The 17,624-nt window shown below is 36.5% G+C and overlaps 5 protein-coding genes across 5 annotated transcripts; 3 read left to right on the forward strand and 2 right to left on the reverse strand.

Annotated features, from left to right (window-relative positions):
• Positions 1 to 2,935: 2,935 nt before the first annotated feature.
• MONOS_7448 (uncharacterized protein) lies at positions 2,936 to 8,428 on the forward strand (the record flags this gene model as incomplete). The annotated part of the gene is made up of 3 exons (XM_067877773.1): positions 2,936 to 3,064; positions 3,134 to 3,181; positions 3,235 to 8,428. 3 exons carry the CDS (start codon positions 2,936 to 2,938, stop codon positions 8,278 to 8,280), a joined length of 5,223 nt encoding a protein of 1,740 aa, XP_067725535.1. The 3' UTR covers positions 8,281 to 8,428.
• A 58-nt stretch (positions 8,429 to 8,486) lies between these two features.
• Positions 8,487 to 10,395, forward strand: MONOS_7447 (putative tRNA methyltransferase complex GCD14 subunit). Its single transcript, XM_067877772.1, has 5 exons — positions 8,487 to 8,694; positions 8,775 to 8,937; positions 8,996 to 9,753; positions 9,826 to 9,937; positions 10,064 to 10,395. Exons 1-5 carry the CDS (start codon positions 8,545 to 8,547, stop codon positions 10,384 to 10,386), a joined length of 1,506 nt encoding a protein of 501 aa, XP_067725536.1. The 5' UTR covers positions 8,487 to 8,544; the 3' UTR covers positions 10,387 to 10,395.
• A 164-nt stretch (positions 10,396 to 10,559) lies between these two features.
• On the reverse strand, positions 10,560 to 11,580 carry MONOS_7446 (uncharacterized protein; the record flags this gene model as incomplete). The annotated part of the gene is made up of 3 exons (XM_067877771.1): positions 10,560 to 11,237; positions 11,303 to 11,399; positions 11,459 to 11,580. 3 exons carry the CDS (start codon positions 11,578 to 11,580, stop codon positions 10,560 to 10,562), a joined length of 897 nt encoding a protein of 298 aa, XP_067725537.1.
• Positions 11,581 to 11,605: 25 nt separating this feature from the next.
• Positions 11,606 to 15,497, reverse strand: MONOS_7445 (uncharacterized protein). Its single transcript, XM_067877770.1, has 2 exons — positions 15,458 to 15,497; positions 11,606 to 15,402 (listed from the first exon to the last, which is right to left on the reverse strand). Exon 2 carries the CDS (start codon positions 15,397 to 15,399, stop codon positions 11,695 to 11,697), a length of 3,705 nt encoding a protein of 1,234 aa, XP_067725538.1. The 5' UTR covers positions 15,400 to 15,402; positions 15,458 to 15,497; the 3' UTR covers positions 11,606 to 11,694.
• Positions 15,498 to 15,645: 148 nt separating this feature from the next.
• On the forward strand, positions 15,646 to 17,442 carry MONOS_7444 (putative Sugar Porter (SP) Family MFS Transporter; the record flags this gene model as incomplete). The annotated part of the gene is made up of 5 exons (XM_067877769.1): positions 15,646 to 15,745; positions 15,806 to 15,881; positions 15,935 to 16,246; positions 16,304 to 16,814; positions 16,885 to 17,442. 5 exons carry the CDS (start codon positions 15,646 to 15,648, stop codon positions 17,308 to 17,310), a joined length of 1,425 nt encoding a protein of 474 aa, XP_067725539.1. The 3' UTR covers positions 17,311 to 17,442.
• Between the last annotated feature and the right edge of the window lie 182 nt (positions 17,443 to 17,624).

Raw genomic sequence — 17,624 nt, forward strand, 5'->3', positions numbered from 1 at the left:
TTTGATAAATATCTTGAGTTTCTATTCTCTTTTTCAATGTTTATTATTGAATATCGATTGTTTTTAACGAAAGTTTTAAGATCTTCAATATTTATATATAAATTTCTTTCCAATAACATCATAAAACTTATTATAATATAAAAAATTATTGATTTCATATAGTTATTATTGTTATCATGTTATATTAATGATTAAAAAAATGTTTTGTTGCGTTTATTGAATTATCGATGTTTTCCAATAAAATTTTTATATTTTTTTCAAAATTTGAAATAAAAACAATTGTAAACAATTTTAAACGAACAAATAAATTATATTAACAATATATGAATGCAGATTTTTGCATTATTTTACAAAAATTTTTTCTTATCAACCCCACCCTTAATGAAAATTTTTTCTGATCAAACGTCGGAATTTTTTATGATATCAAAAAAAATCACCCATATCAATCATGTGATCTTAAAAATGAATATATCTTAGGGATTGAGTTAATGAAAATTCAGCTGAAGAACGAGAATATTTGTTCGTGTTAATATTAAGCTGTTTCATTAGGTCTATTTTGGTATTAAGGGTTTTTATAAAGATAATAATAACTCCAAAAATAACTATTAAAGGTTATGTGCAAATTTTAGTTTTTTTTGAACTTTTCTCCCTTCTATTTGTTTCAAATTGAAGGGAGAAAAGGTTAACAAAAATTGAAGTTTATGGTCGTTCCGGATTCGTGACACGCAATACTTCAAAAATTATAATAAAAATACTTAGAAATTATTAGTGCGGTTTTTTTAAAACCTGACATTTTTGTGCCTTGGAAAAAATAAAAAATTCAAATATCTCAACAAATAAACAATATTTATTTACAGAAATCTGCATAGTTGTGTACTAACATTTATGAGATCTATTAACATACAAAATCCAAATAGCAGTGTTGAATAATTTTTGAAATAAATAATTTCTATTTTTGAAAATCTGACTTTTGATGAATATTTCTATTTTAATAATACGATTCAATTCATTTTTTGCACACACAACTTATTTTTTCTATGTCATAAACAATTCTTGTTATTTTTTATTTTCTGCGATTTGCTCGTTTTGACTGAACGAAAAGCTATCATTTTTGAAAAATCATTGTCAATGGGACAACTTAAATAATGTTATTCATTAAATGCAGAAAAATCGAACTGAAACGAACTGTCGTATTAATTAATGTAAAAATGATATTATATCACTACTACGAAGTTATTTAGAATGAAAAACAATCCATTAAATAAGATCAACAAAATTCACATTTAAATGAAAATTTCCATTAAAGTCTTTTGAAAATGAAAACAAATAATTTTTATGAAATAAACGCTTCGTCATTTTAAATAATGATTTTTTTAAAACATTCTATAACTATTCTTTTTGACAGTGCAAGTGGAGGTTTCAGTTCGTTTTTTCTGCATTTAATGAATAACATTATTTAAGTTGTCCCATTGACAATGATTTTTCAAAAATGATAGCTTTTCGTTCAGTCAAAACGAGCAAATCGCAGAAAATAAAAAATAACAAGAATTGTTTATGACATAGAAAAAATAAGTTGTGTGTGCAAAAAATGAATTGAATCGTATTATTAAAATAGAAATATTCATCAAAAGTCAGATTTTCAAAAATAGAAATTATTTATTTCAAAAATTATTCAACACTGCTATTTGGATTTTGTATGTTAATAGATCTCATAAATGTTAGTACACAACTATGCAGATTTCTGTAAATAAATTGGTGATTATTTTTGAAATCTTGTTTTTTCTTTCAAAATTTTCGGTTCGAATATTTCACTTGAACATCAAAAAATACACTAAAAAATGAAAGGACTCGCAAATGACATCATCATCTTTATTCGAGCAAAAACATTTGTCCTTCATACACTTGTGATGAATTCAGCATTCGAATACAATATATTTGCGAAAGGCAAACAATCTATGAAAAATGAACACACCGAAAAAAGTTATGATTTCAAAAATAATCACCCAAATATTATATATTTGTTGAGATATTTCAATTTTTAATTTTTGTCCGGATAAAAAAAAATCCGGTTAAAAAAAACCGCACTGTCTTTTGCAAAATTCGTCCAACAACTAAAAATAAACATTTGGAATTATCTTTCATTCATATGATCTTTTCGAGGAACATATAAGTTTTTTGATTTTACAACATGATGATGTTCAATTTGATATGCTTTTTGAACTTTGATTTTTAACCGAAAAATTGGTTTTAAAATGTCAATCACCAAAACATAAACAATTTAGAATTGAAATAGAAAATTTGACGTATCGTTTTACAAATATTTTTTTCTCTCTAAATTATCGGCATGAAAAGTTGCGTTTTATATACAAAAATAAAATTGGAGACTGAAAAGTGAAAACCCAATTTACTGAAAATAAGGAACACAGTTGCATTCGAACATTGACTTTTGAAACAATTGAGACAAATTCATTATCAGAATAAAAATCTTCTTGATGAAAACAAAATACAATTCAAGAAACAATTTACAGACCAAAGGAAAATTTTCATTAATATTCACCCTTCTTTCAACATGAATTATCTATGAAAAAAAAAATATCGTTCTTTTCTTCTCGTTAAAAAATTTTTTGAGAAATACATTATAAATACTGTACAATGAAATCACTCATCATTATGAATAGTGTTCTTTTGAAATATATATTATATAATGTTCTGTTGCGAGAAAATGCTTTTTTCGAATTAATGAATATGATTTGCGCTTGATTCATTTTCTATTTCAATCTTCTATTTAATCTTTATTCATTTATGTTCAAATCATATTTTATTTCCAACTGACTTTTTTTCCCTTCACTATCAAACTTCGTTTATATTCGAGAGAAATGAGTAAAGAATCAAAAAATTTGTTGTAACCATTATAATTACATAATTATTCAAAAACATGTTTTTGGATGCGAAACTACCAACAGCTGCCGGAAGAACTGGTAGAGCTGCTTCGTCGAAGAAAAAAGAAAAAAAAGGAAAAGCAGGAGCAGTAACAAAAGAAGCAAAGCCAAAACCCAAGTGGAATGTTTGTATCAATTTTGTAAAACAATTTCAAAAAATTTTCAAATGACATTTTCATTTTTTCATAATTAAGTCTGATCTTCACGATATGTCAGTTTACAAACTAAGTGAAAGAGAATTGGTTTGAATGATACTATTTAAGCATTGATTTTTTTCACTAAAATTTTGGATTAGAAACGCAGACAAGAAATGTATTCGCCGAAGCCTAGACCAGGACTATTGGAACATGTATTACAACGTTCATCAAGTTTAGAACGCATTAAAACATCCAGCACTTTTGATTCATCCAAAGAGTTTAAGGATGTCAAACATTCATCTCCTGAAGTTGAATCAAGACAACTACACAGTTCACCTGCGAAAAGCAAACAGGATGGACCACCTATGTCAATGCCACCTTTTGTCACTTCGCCAGCAACGACTAATGAACAAGCTACATTATCATCTGATGAAAAGGTGAAACGAAAAAGTCAACATTTATCACCTTCAAATTCTTTGGCACGTCGTGCAACATCTGCACCACGTGTAGCTTCAAAGCAACATTCTGCACCATCACAACAAAAGGTTCAAAAACAAAGTGATATTAAAAAAGAGAAACAAAGCGATACTTCTAAAGGTCACGGATCAAGAATTTCTTCGAATCGAGTAGTCAAAAAAAGAAAGTCCTTATCACCATCATCTGAATCCAGTTCAAATTCTGTTTCTGATTCGTCTGAAGATTCGTCATATTCTTATTCTCAGGAGGAAAATGAGAAAGACAAGATTCGCTCAGAAAAGAAAGCATACAGAGAAGCAAAAAGCTCACAAATTCAACCAAAAAAAGAGAGAAAAGAAGAAGTCATTAAAAGCAATAGATCCGAAAGTCGTCAAGGGCATTCATCATTGCAAAGGAAACGAGATAAAGAAACATCAGAACAACCATCCATTGCAGAACAGTTTCCTCAAGCTTCAGCTGATGGATCGACTGAGCCTAAATACTCCGAAGAAAATAAATTGAGGAAGAAGAAGAAGAAGAAGAAGCTTGCAACAAATTCAACTCCTTCGTCTGATATGCCATCTCAGCTTCCTTTTGCTCAGATTCCATCTACTGCCACATCACAAACATCTCCATTTCCATCTTCTGCATTCTCAAATCCTCCATCTTTTGGCTATCCTTCACAACAGACAATTCGCATTCCCCCTTCTCCCTTTGCAGGGCAGCTTCCCCCTCGTCCGTCTCCTCCAGTTAGCTTGGGAGCTATGCCGGCGACATCCCCAGGAAGTTCTTCTACCACCTCCACTCCACTTCCAACTTCCACATTTCCGTTCTCTCTTTTGCCTCCTCCTTCTCAGCCTTCAGCAACTCTGACATCAACTCCTGCGAGCATCCCACCAATGTTTCCATCTCAATCTCCTCAAAGCCTAGGCCGCGGAGTGCATGTACCTCAGCAATTCCCAGCGGCTCCGCAACTGTCGTCAACTGTTGCTTCTTCTTCTTCTCTGACTTCTTCTGTCGCATCTACCACATCATCGGCCACACTCTCCACAAACAACACGCTGCACCAGCTGGTGGAAGCCAACATCCATCTCATCCGGCGCATTACAGCGTTGGATGAAACACTAGCGAAGGAGAGGAAGGAAAGAGAGTCGCAAAACGAGCAGCTGACAAACACTTTGTCTTTGTTTGCACGCGAAATAAACGAAATGAAGAGAGAAAATGAGAGAGAGAGGAAGGAAAACGAGAGGTTGAGCAGAGAATTGGAAGTGATTCAGCGGAATGACCGTGCAAATGATAGACTTCTGAAAGATTTGAGCAGCGTTCTCAGAGAATTGGGAGAGAAAATGAGAAGGAACGAAGAGAAGTCCGAAAAAGAAAACCAGAGAAAAGAGGAGGAAGAAGCGAAACGGAGGCAAAGCGAAGAGATGAGAGCAAAATTGGAAGAGGAGCAGATTGAAAAACGGAAGAAGCAAGTTGAAGAAGAGCGTGCATATTTTGAAGAGAAGTTGCATGAATTTGAGGATATGTTTGAGAAAGAAAAGGAGCGACTGAGAAAACAAGAGTTTGAAAACCAGAAAAAGGAAATGGCAAGAGAGAAAAAGACAGCGGAAGAGCGACTGAAGGAAATAAACGAGCGAATGGAAATTGAGCGAAAGTGGGACGAAGAGAAAGAAACGTGGAGAAGGAACGAGGAAAAAAGAGAGAAGGACTACAAGATGCTGATGGACCGTTGGATGGAAATTGAACAGTTTCATTTGTCTTCCACACTTTCTGCGCAGACTGCAACGCCAGTTCAACGCGATCGTCCTTTTGCTTATGAAACTGCTTCGACATCAGCCTCATCAGCGAAGAGAAGTTCGCTCAAAGCACGTCCAACTGAATATTCTGCTTTGCCATCATCGTCGTCTTCTGAGCAGAATCTTGTTTCTTCTCCTTTTGCTTCTTCGTTTGTCTCGCAATCACCCTCATCAACACCAGTCACCTACCAACCATCCGACTCACTTCAAAATCCTTCTTTCTTGTCATCTTCACAACACATTGACCATTCACCTGCTATTCGCACTGGCTACCCACAAGAAACAACCAAGCAAGCGCAAAGTACGAGCGTTTCTTCGCCTCAGAGCCAGCCCATTCCACCAATTTCGGTTGTGTCATCAGCTTCATTCACTCCTTCATCCATGGGCCTTGGCCAATATTCTCCATCGACCGATGCATCGTCTACGAGTCAAAAGCAAGCGTCAGCTAACCCGCTATATGCTTCTGCTCCCGTTGGACAAAATTCGTTTTATGGTGCATCTTCCACATCACCGACGAATCCTCAATTTTCCGCAGATCGAATTGCAGAGCTGATGAAAAGCTTGTCGATGCCTTCGACTTCGTCGCCTCAGCAAAATCAGTCAAATTCTCCTGCTTCTCTTGCAAATGATAGATCAGACGATTCAGCAACACAGCCAAATCTTTCATCAACATTGTCGTCTTCCATCATTTCCAATAACAATCTCAAGCAAAATGATTCCCAACGTGGTGAAAGCGATTTCAATGAAGTGAAGATGGACAATCCATTGCTGTTCAGTAAAAGTCGATTGAATTCTTCACTTGGTAGAAGTCCAAATAAATACAGCGTTAGCGATGAAAAAAGAAGAGAAGAAGAAAAAGAAGATGCTGATGAAAACAAAGACGAAGACAGAGATGAAGATAACAGTGACGAAGGCGAATCTGAAGATGAAGAGCTTTCAGAAGAAGCAAGTGAGGAGGAATCAGAGGAATCAGAGGAAGAGGAAGAGGAAGAAGATGACGATGACGATGAAGACGAAGAAGAGGAAGTGTCTGAAGAAGAAGACGAAGGAGAACGAATATCGCAACTGGAGACAGACAGAGACGGAGAAGCGGACGATGACACACACAACGAAACTGCAAATAACAAACAAAATGAACCAAATGAAACAAGTGCTCAATCAATGGCTCCTCTTTCTTCAACCCAGACGGAGAAGGCGAAAGAAAAAGAAGACAATCGCTTTGCTGATGACTCTTTTTCTTCATTCACACCGTCTTTCCGCCTTCAACAGCGCTTCCAGCCAACTGAAGAGGAGTCACAGAATCAAACATCTTCAACGATGACTGCTCCGTCTGAACAGAATTCTCTTCCACATTCCGTGGAAAGCGACCCAACACCAAGAAACGTGACTTTTCAATTCTCAGCGATTCCAACGATTGGAGCAAAGTCTTCAAACAACACCGAAGATTCTCAAAAGTACTCTCCTCATTCTTCTATTGCTCCAAGCGAGAGCCATCGCTTAACATCATCGTCTCCATCTTCTGCATCAACATCTTCTCCATCATCAGTTTCAGCTTATCGCACACAATCGCCGAAGTCTGAGATGAAAGTTGAACCATCATCAGGAATGAAACCAGATTCACAAGTAAATACTGAGACAGAAACTCCACCACATCCACTCGACAAGCCAGCATCACCACATTACGAAGAATATGCTGAACCAAAGTCCACTCAAGCATCTGCACCAGAAGGCTCACAGCCAACACCATCGCACGCATTTCTGGCAACAGAAGAGTCTTCACTCACATTCTCACCAGAAGAAACGCCTCTTCCGCGACAGCCGCTGTTTTCTTCGCCTCTTTCGTCGACTCTCCAGTCAACATTTTCTGCCACTCAAACGCCATCGCCCTCAGCAAGCGACGCTTTGCCGCTTTCTTCATCTACCACATTTGTTCCTCCTGCTGCTGCATCGTCTGTTGCAACGCCTCCGCCTGCTGTATCCATCCGCAACCCGTTCTCTTGGCATGCGTCTCCGCCTTCCACAGTTCAGCCTCAGCTCTCAGAAAAGGATGATCTGCACAAATCATCTTTGCCCGAGACATCACCCACTTCTTCGGCTCTCACTTCAGATTCTATCTCTAAGGAGCCCCAAGTGGAAAAGGAAAGCACAAGTGCAAGAAGAGATTTTCAGCCAAAACGTAAGCAGCGTTTTGAAGATGAGACAAGTATGGACACAGAGAATCGAAGTGAATTGCCAGAAGACTCTGAACTGGAAAAACAAGCAGATGATAAAAAGTATAATGAAGAAAACAAAAATGACAAAGAATTTCAATCAGAACAAAGCATTTCTGTTGATGCTGAGTCAGGGCATGATGATAATACTCATGCTTATCCTTATCAGCAAACAGCTTCTTTGCCTTCTGCATCGCGAATTTCGTCTATTCCATTCGCAACTTCTGTGCTACCAACAACTGGTTATTCATCTTTTGCCTCGGAACGTGTTGAAAGAAGCCAGCCTACAGACAATATGCCTGCAAGCAGTAACATAGGTTCATATGAAACAAGCAGTTCACTTGAAGACGAAGAACAGAGGCAAAAAGATCTTGCGAGGAAAGAAGAAATTGAACGGTTGCTGCAACAATTGCGTGGAAGTGGATGGATGAGTGATCAATCTGATGATAATGACGATGAGAAAGATGAGAAAGATGAAAGTGTAAGCAACAAAGAAAAAGGAATGGACAAACAGCAAAAGGCAGAGCAAGAAGAGGAAGACGATTACGATAGCGAAGAGGAAGATGATGACGAAGAATATGTGGGAGAAAGTGAAGAAGATGATGGAGAGGAAGAATCAGAATCGGAAGTTGGAGAAGGTGTCTCAGGTGAAGTTGAGGAAGCAGACGACGAAATGGACGACGAAGATAAATGGATAGATGATATTCCTGTGGATGGGAAAAGCTCATTTCAAGATTAATACTTGGACATGCAATAAGAAAAATTACTTACTCTTTATCTACTTGTACTTTTTTATCTCAATTTTTTTGATATTCCGCGAAATTTTTTCATATCACGATTATTTTATTTTCGCACTACACATTATTGTTAAAAATATATATCATTAACTTTTGGTTTTTTATTCAAAAAAGAAGTTTGAAAACCATGAAATATTCTTATGGTACATTTTTGATCTAACTTTTTTCGTTTTATTTATTTCTTCTTTTTTGGAAACTTATTTGAAATGAAGCTTGTAAAATCTGGAGACTTTGTTATTGTTTATGAGGGTCCATCGAAAATGAATCTTATTCGAGTATCTGAAGGGAAATCTTTCAACAACAAATATGGTTTGTTTTTGCACGATAGTATCATTGGAAGTCCTTTTGGAAGCAAGGTTTGCATTGGACATAAATCAACAAATTTCTTGAAACAAAATATTCATTTGCTCTATCATGGTTAAACCCGTCCATTCAGCTGATGAATAAAGCAAAAAATGGATTTGTTTACATACTCAAACCAACTCCACCACTTATTGCTCAATGCCAACGCAGAAGAACCCAGGTTCTTTATCAAATGGATATTTCAATGGTAATTTTGAGATTGGATATAAAACCAGGAAGTGTTGTTGTTGAATCAGGTTTGCTCTAAATAATTTTAAACAGCAAATTTACGTTATCACTGATGTTAAATTACAGGAACTGGAAGTGGAGTTTTGTCCACTGCTATAATTCAAGCCCTTGCACCAACTGGGCATTTGTACACATTTGAGTTTAACAAAGTGAGAGCAGACGCTGCGAAGGAAGAATTCGATGAGCGTGGCCTTGGAGAATTTGTAACAGTCACTCATAGAGATGTTGTAACATTTGGGCTTGGAAAGCCATTTTCTCCTTCGCAACAGTATCCACCATTGCAACCATCTCTCTCAACAACACCATCTGATGAAGTTTCACCTCCATGTTCTCCATTTCCACCTATTAAAAAAGGCATTCTTCCTCCAACTTTCTCTCCTTTGCCTTCTCCAACAATAGAAATTCCTGCTTCAATGCTGCCATTTCTCGACACAACACGCACCAATTCTTTGGAATCATCAGTTTCATTTGGAACTGAGACATATTCATTGGTAAATGCATCTCAACAGTCTCAGGAGCCAGCCACTTCAATCACCCCACCACTTTTTCAATCAACACAAGAATCAAATGCTCCGAATAGTCCCATTTTGTCTCCACCTCCTCTTTCTTTTATATCTCCACATTCCCATCAGTCTACAACTGTTCCTTTATGCATTACTTCTTCTGATGATTCCGCTTCCTCTGAGAAAAGCAATACACCACCTATGAATTCATCTTTATCTCCTCCTCCTCCTTCTTCTTCTTCCTCCACGTTCACTCTTCTCCCTCCTGCTTACCCATATGCTCATTCTGTATTTTTAGATCTACCAAATCCGTGGGAAGTGGTTTAGTTCTTTGTTATTTTATTGCAAATCAACGATTCTTTCTTTCTTTAATTGTCTTTTTTTAACATTTAGATCCCTTCTGCTCATTCTATTTTACTTTCTGGAGGTCTGATATGTTGCTTCTCTCCGTGCGTTGAACAAGTGCACAGAAATTGTCTTCAACTAAAGAAAAGTGGATTTGAAGGTTTGAATATGAATTCTCTTTTTTGTTAGTTTTTATGAAATAATTTATACTCAACATTTTTATTTATTTATTTATTTATTTTTAAAATTAATAATTCAAATTCTTTTTCCGTTTTCTTAAACTCAGACATTGAAACAATTGAATGTCTTCTTCTTCCGTATGAAGTGCGCACGCGGCTCAAAGATTATGAATGCGGATGGTACAAACCACCTCCAGCTGCAAAAGAAGGCGCGGAGCAGCAAGACCAGTCAGCTGATGCAAAAGAAGACGAACTTCTGTCTCCAAAAAGGAAGCAAAAAGAAGATAGTTGTCAAACAAACTCCGCTTCTGCTTCTTCTTCTTCTTCTGCTTCTTCTACTTCTTCTAAAACATCTGCTTCTGCCATGCTTGCATTGTCAGGCCGCACTCACACTTCATTTCTCACTTTTGCCCGTAAAAAGATAGATTAATCAATTGTATTCCTTTTGTAATAAATTTGAAGCAGTATAAATTCCTAAAGTTGAGTTTTGTTTTTGTTCCTTTTGTGCAATATATCCCGAAAGTCATTGCGATGCTCCAAGAAATGCATTGTGTAGCAGATAAAGCATTCTTGAGTAAACTTTATGTAACTAACTTTTCCCATTCACGATCTTTTAGTCTCTTTTTCATTGCCTTCCTCTGATGGCTGCTTATCTTTTGATGTTTTAAAAGGAATTTTCAATTCTGTAAGTGAAGAGATAACCTTTGCAATGAATTGGTCCTTTTCGTTGGCTGTCGGGAAGTGAATCATTGGTGGAAGGGTACGAAGAAATGTTGCGGGTGATGGCGGTGTTGGAGGAGCGTCATCAGAGGTGTATATAGAAGGTGCCGAAGAAAGAGATGTTGGCCCTTTTTTCTTTGGATTATACAGATAAAATCCATCAGCTAAAGCAGGTTGAGATCCATAACTTTCTTGATTCGCAATAGGACGCCCATAACTGCTTTGTAAAGAAGCATCTTTCCTCGCTTGAAGCATTGCCATTGATGGTTCTGGATTTTGAGTTGCCAATTGCGAATGAGGCGGAGCCAACGAAGGTTGCAAAGATCCTGATTCGTCAAATGAAATCTGCCTAAACGGAAATGTAGCATTTTCCGATGGGGACAGCATTATAAAGAGTTCTCGTGTTGTTGACATTGGCCATGTGCTTTCATAAAGAATTGCTTGTGGATTTTTTGTTGGTTGCATTTGTCTTATTTTTTCGATTGTGTCTTCATCAGGATTGTCAAGCCAATTTCCGATTGTGGATGGTCCCATCCATCCTATATCTCCTCGTTGTATAACCTTTTTAGAAAGAAAATATTCGAATAATTTTTTACTGCCTTTTTGTTTAACAACAAAGAACATACAAGTGCAGTATCTTCGAGAATTGGCTCGTCTCCCATGACTGTAAAATCAACAAATGATCCAAGTGCAATCAAATTTGCTTGAAGTTTCATCAGATGCCTTTTATAAAATCAAAATATTTTGTTATATTGCGAAATCGCAGAAAAAACACTTCAAACGCATAAGCATGGTCAAATCTTGCTGCTTCTGTTGTTTCGCTGATGCAATTCAAAAGCAAATCGTTTTCTTGAAAAAGTTGCAAGATTTGCAAGGGAATAATATACTCATCAGCTGTTGCCATTTTAATTATAAAATAAATATTTAGTGAAAAGAAATTATTATGGAAATATTTCGGTTTTTTATTATCATAAAAAAGTCATAAAGATGAATAATAAAATACTTATCAATGTTATTTTTATTCATTGTTAAATCGTAAGCTTGCAAAAGCTTTCGCTATATCCGAATCAGTATTTATGAATTGTGGATGAGAAGATGTATTGTTACCAAAGAATGATTGATTAAGTGGATTATAAGTTTTTCCAAATGGTGATGAATCTGTTCCATCAGAAGTGGTTTTATGAATTGAAGAGGCGAAAACGGAAGATTTTTTAGTCGAAGGCTGCTGGCCAGGGAACGGGAAACTTGATGGGAAAGCAGAAGATGACTGCTCCAAAGAAGAGGTTGGGGGAGGAGGTAAAGAAGAAGAAGAAGAAGAAGAAGAAGAAGGAAAAGAAGAAGAAGAAAGAGAAGATAATTTGGCGAAGGGATTTGATGAGTCAGAGGCAGGCGCTGATGAGAAGGGGCCACTTGCAGGCTGACTCAATGAGCTCAGAGAAGCAAATGGATTGGCTGAAGGAAGGGAAGAAGAAGAAGATGATGATGATGAAGTAGAAGAAGAAGGCATCGAACCAGAAGAAGCAGCAACTGATGATGATGATGATGCTGTTGATTCTTTCTTCTTTTCTTCTTCTTCTTCTTCTTTCTCTTCTGTTTTCTTTGCACTTGCTTCTTCTTTGCCAGATGGTATTTCAGCAGGCTTCGTTTCAGTCTGATTGAAAGGAGAAGAGGAAGAGGAAGAGGAAGAAGAAGTCGAAGAAGAAGACGAAAACGTAGAATAAGTAGAATAAGACAAAGAAGAAGAATCAGAAGAAGAATCAGAAGAAGAGGAAGAATCAGAAGGCAACGATGAAGATGCTGTTGAGCTGCCATTTTCTCTGATTTGCTGGTTGATCGACTGAAACGCCATTGCCAGCTCAGAGCTTGGTGAAATGGACATGTTGGTTGTCTTTGTGGCTGTTGGGAACGACGAAGCAAATGACTTGCTCAGAAGAGAAAAGGGGTTGGAAGCAGAAGAGGAGGAGGAAGAAGAAGAAGAGGATGATGAATCAGAAGAATCAGAAGAACTGGAAGAGCGCCCAATGCCTGAAGCAAACAGAGAAGATGATTTGGCTGCTGGCTTCTGCTCGGCAGCGGATGCAGATGAAGGGAATCGTGTTTGTGGCTGGCTACCGAAGAAAGTTGCGAAGATGTTTGAATTTCCTTCTGAACTTTGAGGCGAAGAAGAAGAAGAGGAGGAGGAGGAGGAGGAAGAAGAGGAAGAAGAGGAAGAAGAGGAAGAAGGAGGAGGAGGAAGATTTGAAGAAGAAGCAGTAGAAGAAGAAGAAGCATCCACTTTCTGAGGCTCTGAGTGTGTTGATAGAGTTGCCAGCGATGCAAATGGATTGTTTGAAGCGCCAGTCGATGCAATCTGTGATGAACTGGCAGATGGAACAGGAAGAAGAGAAGATGCTGCTTTGTTGCTGTTGGACAAGGCGCCATCTGAATGTGATGATGAAGGATTGCTTGATGAAGAAGGGTTGGAAGAAGGGCTGGTAGAAGAAGAAGATGATGATGATGATGATGATGATGATGATGATGAAGAAGACCAAGATGAATAATAAATTTGCTCGTTCTTCTGATTCCCATCGTTGTCATATTCTTCATCATATTCTCCATCACCGTAATATTCGTCGTCTTCTCCATAATATTCTCCGTCGTCTTCTGGATATTGCTCATACTCATCGTATCCTCCACCTTCTTCCTCGTTGCATGAATCGTAATCAGTTCTGGATTTCCCTTCTTTCTTGTCTTTTTTAGCTTCTTTTTCTTTTTCTTCTTTCTTTTCTTTCTTTGCCTTTTCTTTCCCTTCTCCTTCCTCTTCTCCTCCAATATTCTTCATCATCTTATTTCCTTCCACTTTATCTGTCTTGTTCTGCTGATTGTCTTGAGAAAACGCAACTTGTTTATTCTCTTCTCCTTTCTGCACATTTGAAAATGGCATCTGGAACTGCTGGAAAATGTTGCTTTCTTCCTTCTTTTGTGCTGGCAACTGAGTATTTTGCAATGAATTGCTCGAATTCTGCTTTTCTTTTTCTTTTTCTTTTTCTCTTTCTTTTTCTTCTTCCTCATTCTTCTTCATCTTCATCTTATTCTCTTCCTCTTTTTGAGCATCATTGGGTAAATGGAAGATATCAATAGGTTTGTAGTTTGTTGGAAAAGGAAGCGGAGCAATGGTTAAAGGTGCTGATGGAGAAGGAAATGAGGAAGGGAACGAAACGGGAGGAGGAGGAGGTAGAAGAGAAGAAGAAGATGATGAGAAAGGTGATGATGATGATGAAGGAGCGGTTGATGAGGGTGTTGAGTAAGATGATGCAGAAGTAGTAGTAGAAGAAGAAGCCGATGTTGCTGTTGAAGTTGTTGAAGTATCTGGAATATCAGAAAATATCTTTAAAGGTGTGTAATTCTTCGGTGGCGCCAGCACAAAAGGAGACGCCGGCTTTTGTGCTGCTGCTTCTGAGCCAAACGGACTGCCAAATGATAAGTTCTTCGCCCAGTCTGGTGTCTCAGTTGAGAAAACATTCGACGAAATGAAGGCAATCTTTGGAACTTTATTTTCTTCGTCCTCTTCTTCGTCTTCGTCTTCGTCTTCACCTTCGCCTTCATCTTCTCCTTCGTCATAGCCATAATCATCTTCTTCGTTCCCAGCATCAATTTCTTCTTCTTCTTCTTCCTTCGCTGCTGTTATTTTTTCTTTTTCTATTTCTTCATCTTTCTTAAAATTAATAAATTCAACCGCTTTTTTCTCTTCTATTTCATTCTTGTCTGTCGTCTTTGTATTTTTTTGATAAGCATTCGACGGGAAGAACCCATCATACTTCACGCCATTGTGACTTTCTGACTGCTGCCCATTTGATGACAATTGTAAGGATGATGTTTCCGGCAATGCATTTTCTTTCTTTGTGGAAGATGTTGACAAAATATGTGAAAAAGACGGAACGTACTTAGGGAGTGAATCGGGAGTAGAAGCAGAAGGGAAAACGGGAATTTGCTGGCTTTCATGCTTCGATGAATACCGTTCCACAATTTTGTTTCTGCTTATCTTCAACTGAAGATCGTCCCTTTGTCTTTTTCTTTCAGCAAAAGTATTACCATAATGATCCTCCTCAATTTGGTTCAAATGACGTTTTTCTTCATTCAATGCTTCTATTTCCGCTTTTTTCCTCTTTAAAAATTCAGTTTCCTCGTTCTCAAGAGATAATTCCTCTTCGGTAAGTTGATCTTCCTGAGTTTTCAATTCATTTTCATTCATCATTTTTATTTTATTCAATGACTCCAAATTTTTCAAATGTTCCCTTTCTTGAAAAGACAATTGTTCTGACAAAATTTTTGATTCATTAGAATAACTTTGTTCTGCTTCTTGTTGATCCATCCTAACTTGCGCTAATGAATTTTGATAAAACGAATGATGATCTGCGACTCTTTGGCAAAGATTTTTCTCGTATAGTGAAATTTCTTCTTTTAGTTGAATTTCTTCTTTTTTCCATTTTTCTCGATCTTCAATCAGATGTCTGAATATTTGTGTAAATTGGTTCATTTCTAATTGTTCTTCTTGTTCTTGTTGTGTGGTTTCTTCTTGAACAGATGCATAAAGATCTCGAAGTAAAGATTCTATCTGACATATTTCTTTTCGTAATAACTCCTCTTTTTTATATGCCGCAAGCGCCTCTGAAGCTTCTTTGTTCTCTTTTAATTCTTCTTTCAATTGATCAATAGACACTTTAATATCTCTCTGACTTGTCATAATCTGTTAAGAAATATGAAAGGCTTTATAGGAAAAACATTTAAAAAGCAAATCACACATTTTGAAAGACAAAATTGAATAATTCCAATTTTGATCTTATTTCCCATCATTATATATAGAAATTTGTTTTGAAGCAATTATTTTTTATTATCTTTTTACGTTTTTTAATTGTCTTGTCTTTTATTGTAAAATTTGCAAAATAAGAAAAAAGACATAATTTGAAATATTTTGAAAAAATTAGGAGAAATGAGTACGAAAGCTCATAATTCTGCTGCATTTTTTGTCACAATTTGTGCAGGAATGAGCTATGGAATCACTCAGTCAATAACTTCCGGAATTATAGAAGGCGTGAATGTCATATTTCTGATTTATTCGAATAATTGCCAAAATTGTTGGATTATTGCAGAAGAACCTTGGTGCAATCTTAGCGATACGACAAAAGGCCTATTATCTTCTTCGGTTTTATTTGGTGCTGCAGTTGGGTTTCAAACCTTTTTCTTTTCTATTAAAATTCTTTTTATTGTCTTTGAAATAGCTGTCTTCTATCAGGATTTTTGTCAGATAAATTTGGACCAAAAAAAGTTATAATGCTTTCAGGACTTATTGTTGCTTTTTGCTCGTTAGGATTAGCACTTCAATCTCATGTTGCACTTTTTATTCTCCTTAGAATTGTCAGTGGACTGTCTATCGGTGCACTGAGTTCTATTGGACCTCTGTATGTTTCTGAGCAGTCGAGCACAGAGCGTAGAGGATCGCTTGTTTCAATGTTTCAACTTTCCATTACTGTGGGAATTTTGATTGATTATGTTCTCAATCTCATATTTTTCTCAGTGAGAAACGGATGGAAGTGTGATCGTTTTTATTGCATATTTTAATAATTAAAAATTATCTATTATAAACAAAGATGGGAGCTGGGACTTGTGGGGGTTTTACCTTTGCTAATGTTTGTAGGGTGCTGTTTCTGCTCTGAATCAGAACCTTGGCTTCAAAAGCATAGACGACAGCAGAAGGCATACAAACGAGAGCATGAACTCGATGAGGACAAACTTATAAGTGAATCTAATTCGAGTCAATTGTTTAGTTTTGATGAGGAAAAAAAAGATGACGTCCAGGATGATGACATTGACATCAACGAAATTGAAAGGATAACAGATGATAGTCCACTATCAAGCTTATATCGCAGGATTCTTGATTCGCTTTCCGAGGCAAAGAAAGCACTTCTTTCATCAAAACGAGCCTTTATAGTGGGAGTTGTACTTTCAATGTCTGTTCAGCTTACAGGAATCAATGCAATCATCATGTACTCTCCATCAATCTTCGCAACAGTAGGAGTAGTTGATCACAAAAGCAAGCTTATTGCTACAATATGTGTGGGGTTGTGGAATTTTGTAAGTACATTTTTCTCGGTGTTTTTGGTATGTTTTCTTTCCTTTTTCTTTTTTTAACCTTTTTTAAAATATATTTTAATAAATTATGTGAATAAAGGTTGATCGAGTTGGAAGACGACCTCTGATGATCGTTGGCTATTTGTTGATGGCTTTGGGGCATCTTTTTATTGTTCTATCGAAATTGTTGGGTTCTGTTGCAGATAAGCAATTTTTACTTGCAATTCCAGGAATTGCAATCTTCATCTTAGGATTTGAGGTGGGGCCAGGTCCAACGTTTCAGGTGCTGGTGTCCGAGCTATATCCGGCAGCTGCGCGTGGAAGAGCGATGTCTGTTATTCTTACAATCAATTGGTGCTCCTGCATCCTTCTTGTGTTTACATTTCTTCCGCTATCGCGTGCTCTTTCAGATTTGTGGTTGTTTGCGATCTTTCTGATTTTGTGTGTGCTGACACTTCTGTTTGTGGTAATTGCTATGCCTGAGACAAAAGGAAAATCGTTGGAAGAGATTGAAAGAGAACGCTGAATGACAATGTCAGTCAGCATTTTAAGAAAATTTTGTTTTATTAACCTTATTTATACCAAAATTCGCTAATGGAATTTGAATTTTTAAATGAATTTAAAGTTTTAAGTTTATTACAATAATGTAGAGTATTATATATACCCGAATATTATTTTGAAAAACTGAACAGAAAATTAAAGCTCATTTTTATCTGAATGCATGTTTCAGTTTGTTGAAAAGATAAAATATTAAAATGTTAATTTCAAATTCTCGAAAATGATTATTTTAATCGTTCTCTAATAGTTTTTTCTCTTTCAAAGGAAATGAAAACAAATAAC

Source organism: Monocercomonoides exilis, assembly GCF_001643675.1.
Source record: "Monocercomonoides exilis strain PA203 chromosome Unknown scaffold28-1221067, whole genome shotgun sequence".
Classification (NCBI taxonomy): Eukaryota; Preaxostyla; order Oxymonadida; family Polymastigidae; genus Monocercomonoides; species Monocercomonoides exilis.

Bases quoted from the DNA above. Each gene is read 5' to 3' on its own strand.
- MONOS_7447 (XM_067877772.1), top strand. From the start codon at position 8,545: ATGAAGCTTGTAAAATCTGGAGACTTTGTTATTGTTTATGAGGGTCCA. The intron at 8,695-8,774 runs GTTTGCATTGGA...CCGTCCATTCAG, and splicing joins GAAGTCCTTTTGGAAGCAAG to CTGATGAATAAAGCAAAAAA. The intron at 9,754-9,825 runs GTTTAGTTCTTT...TTTAACATTTAG, and splicing joins TACCAAATCCGTGGGAAGTG to ATCCCTTCTGCTCATTCTAT.
- MONOS_7445 (XM_067877770.1), bottom strand. From the start codon at position 15,399: ATGACAAGTCAGAGAGATATTAAAGTGTCTATTGATCAATTGAAAGAA.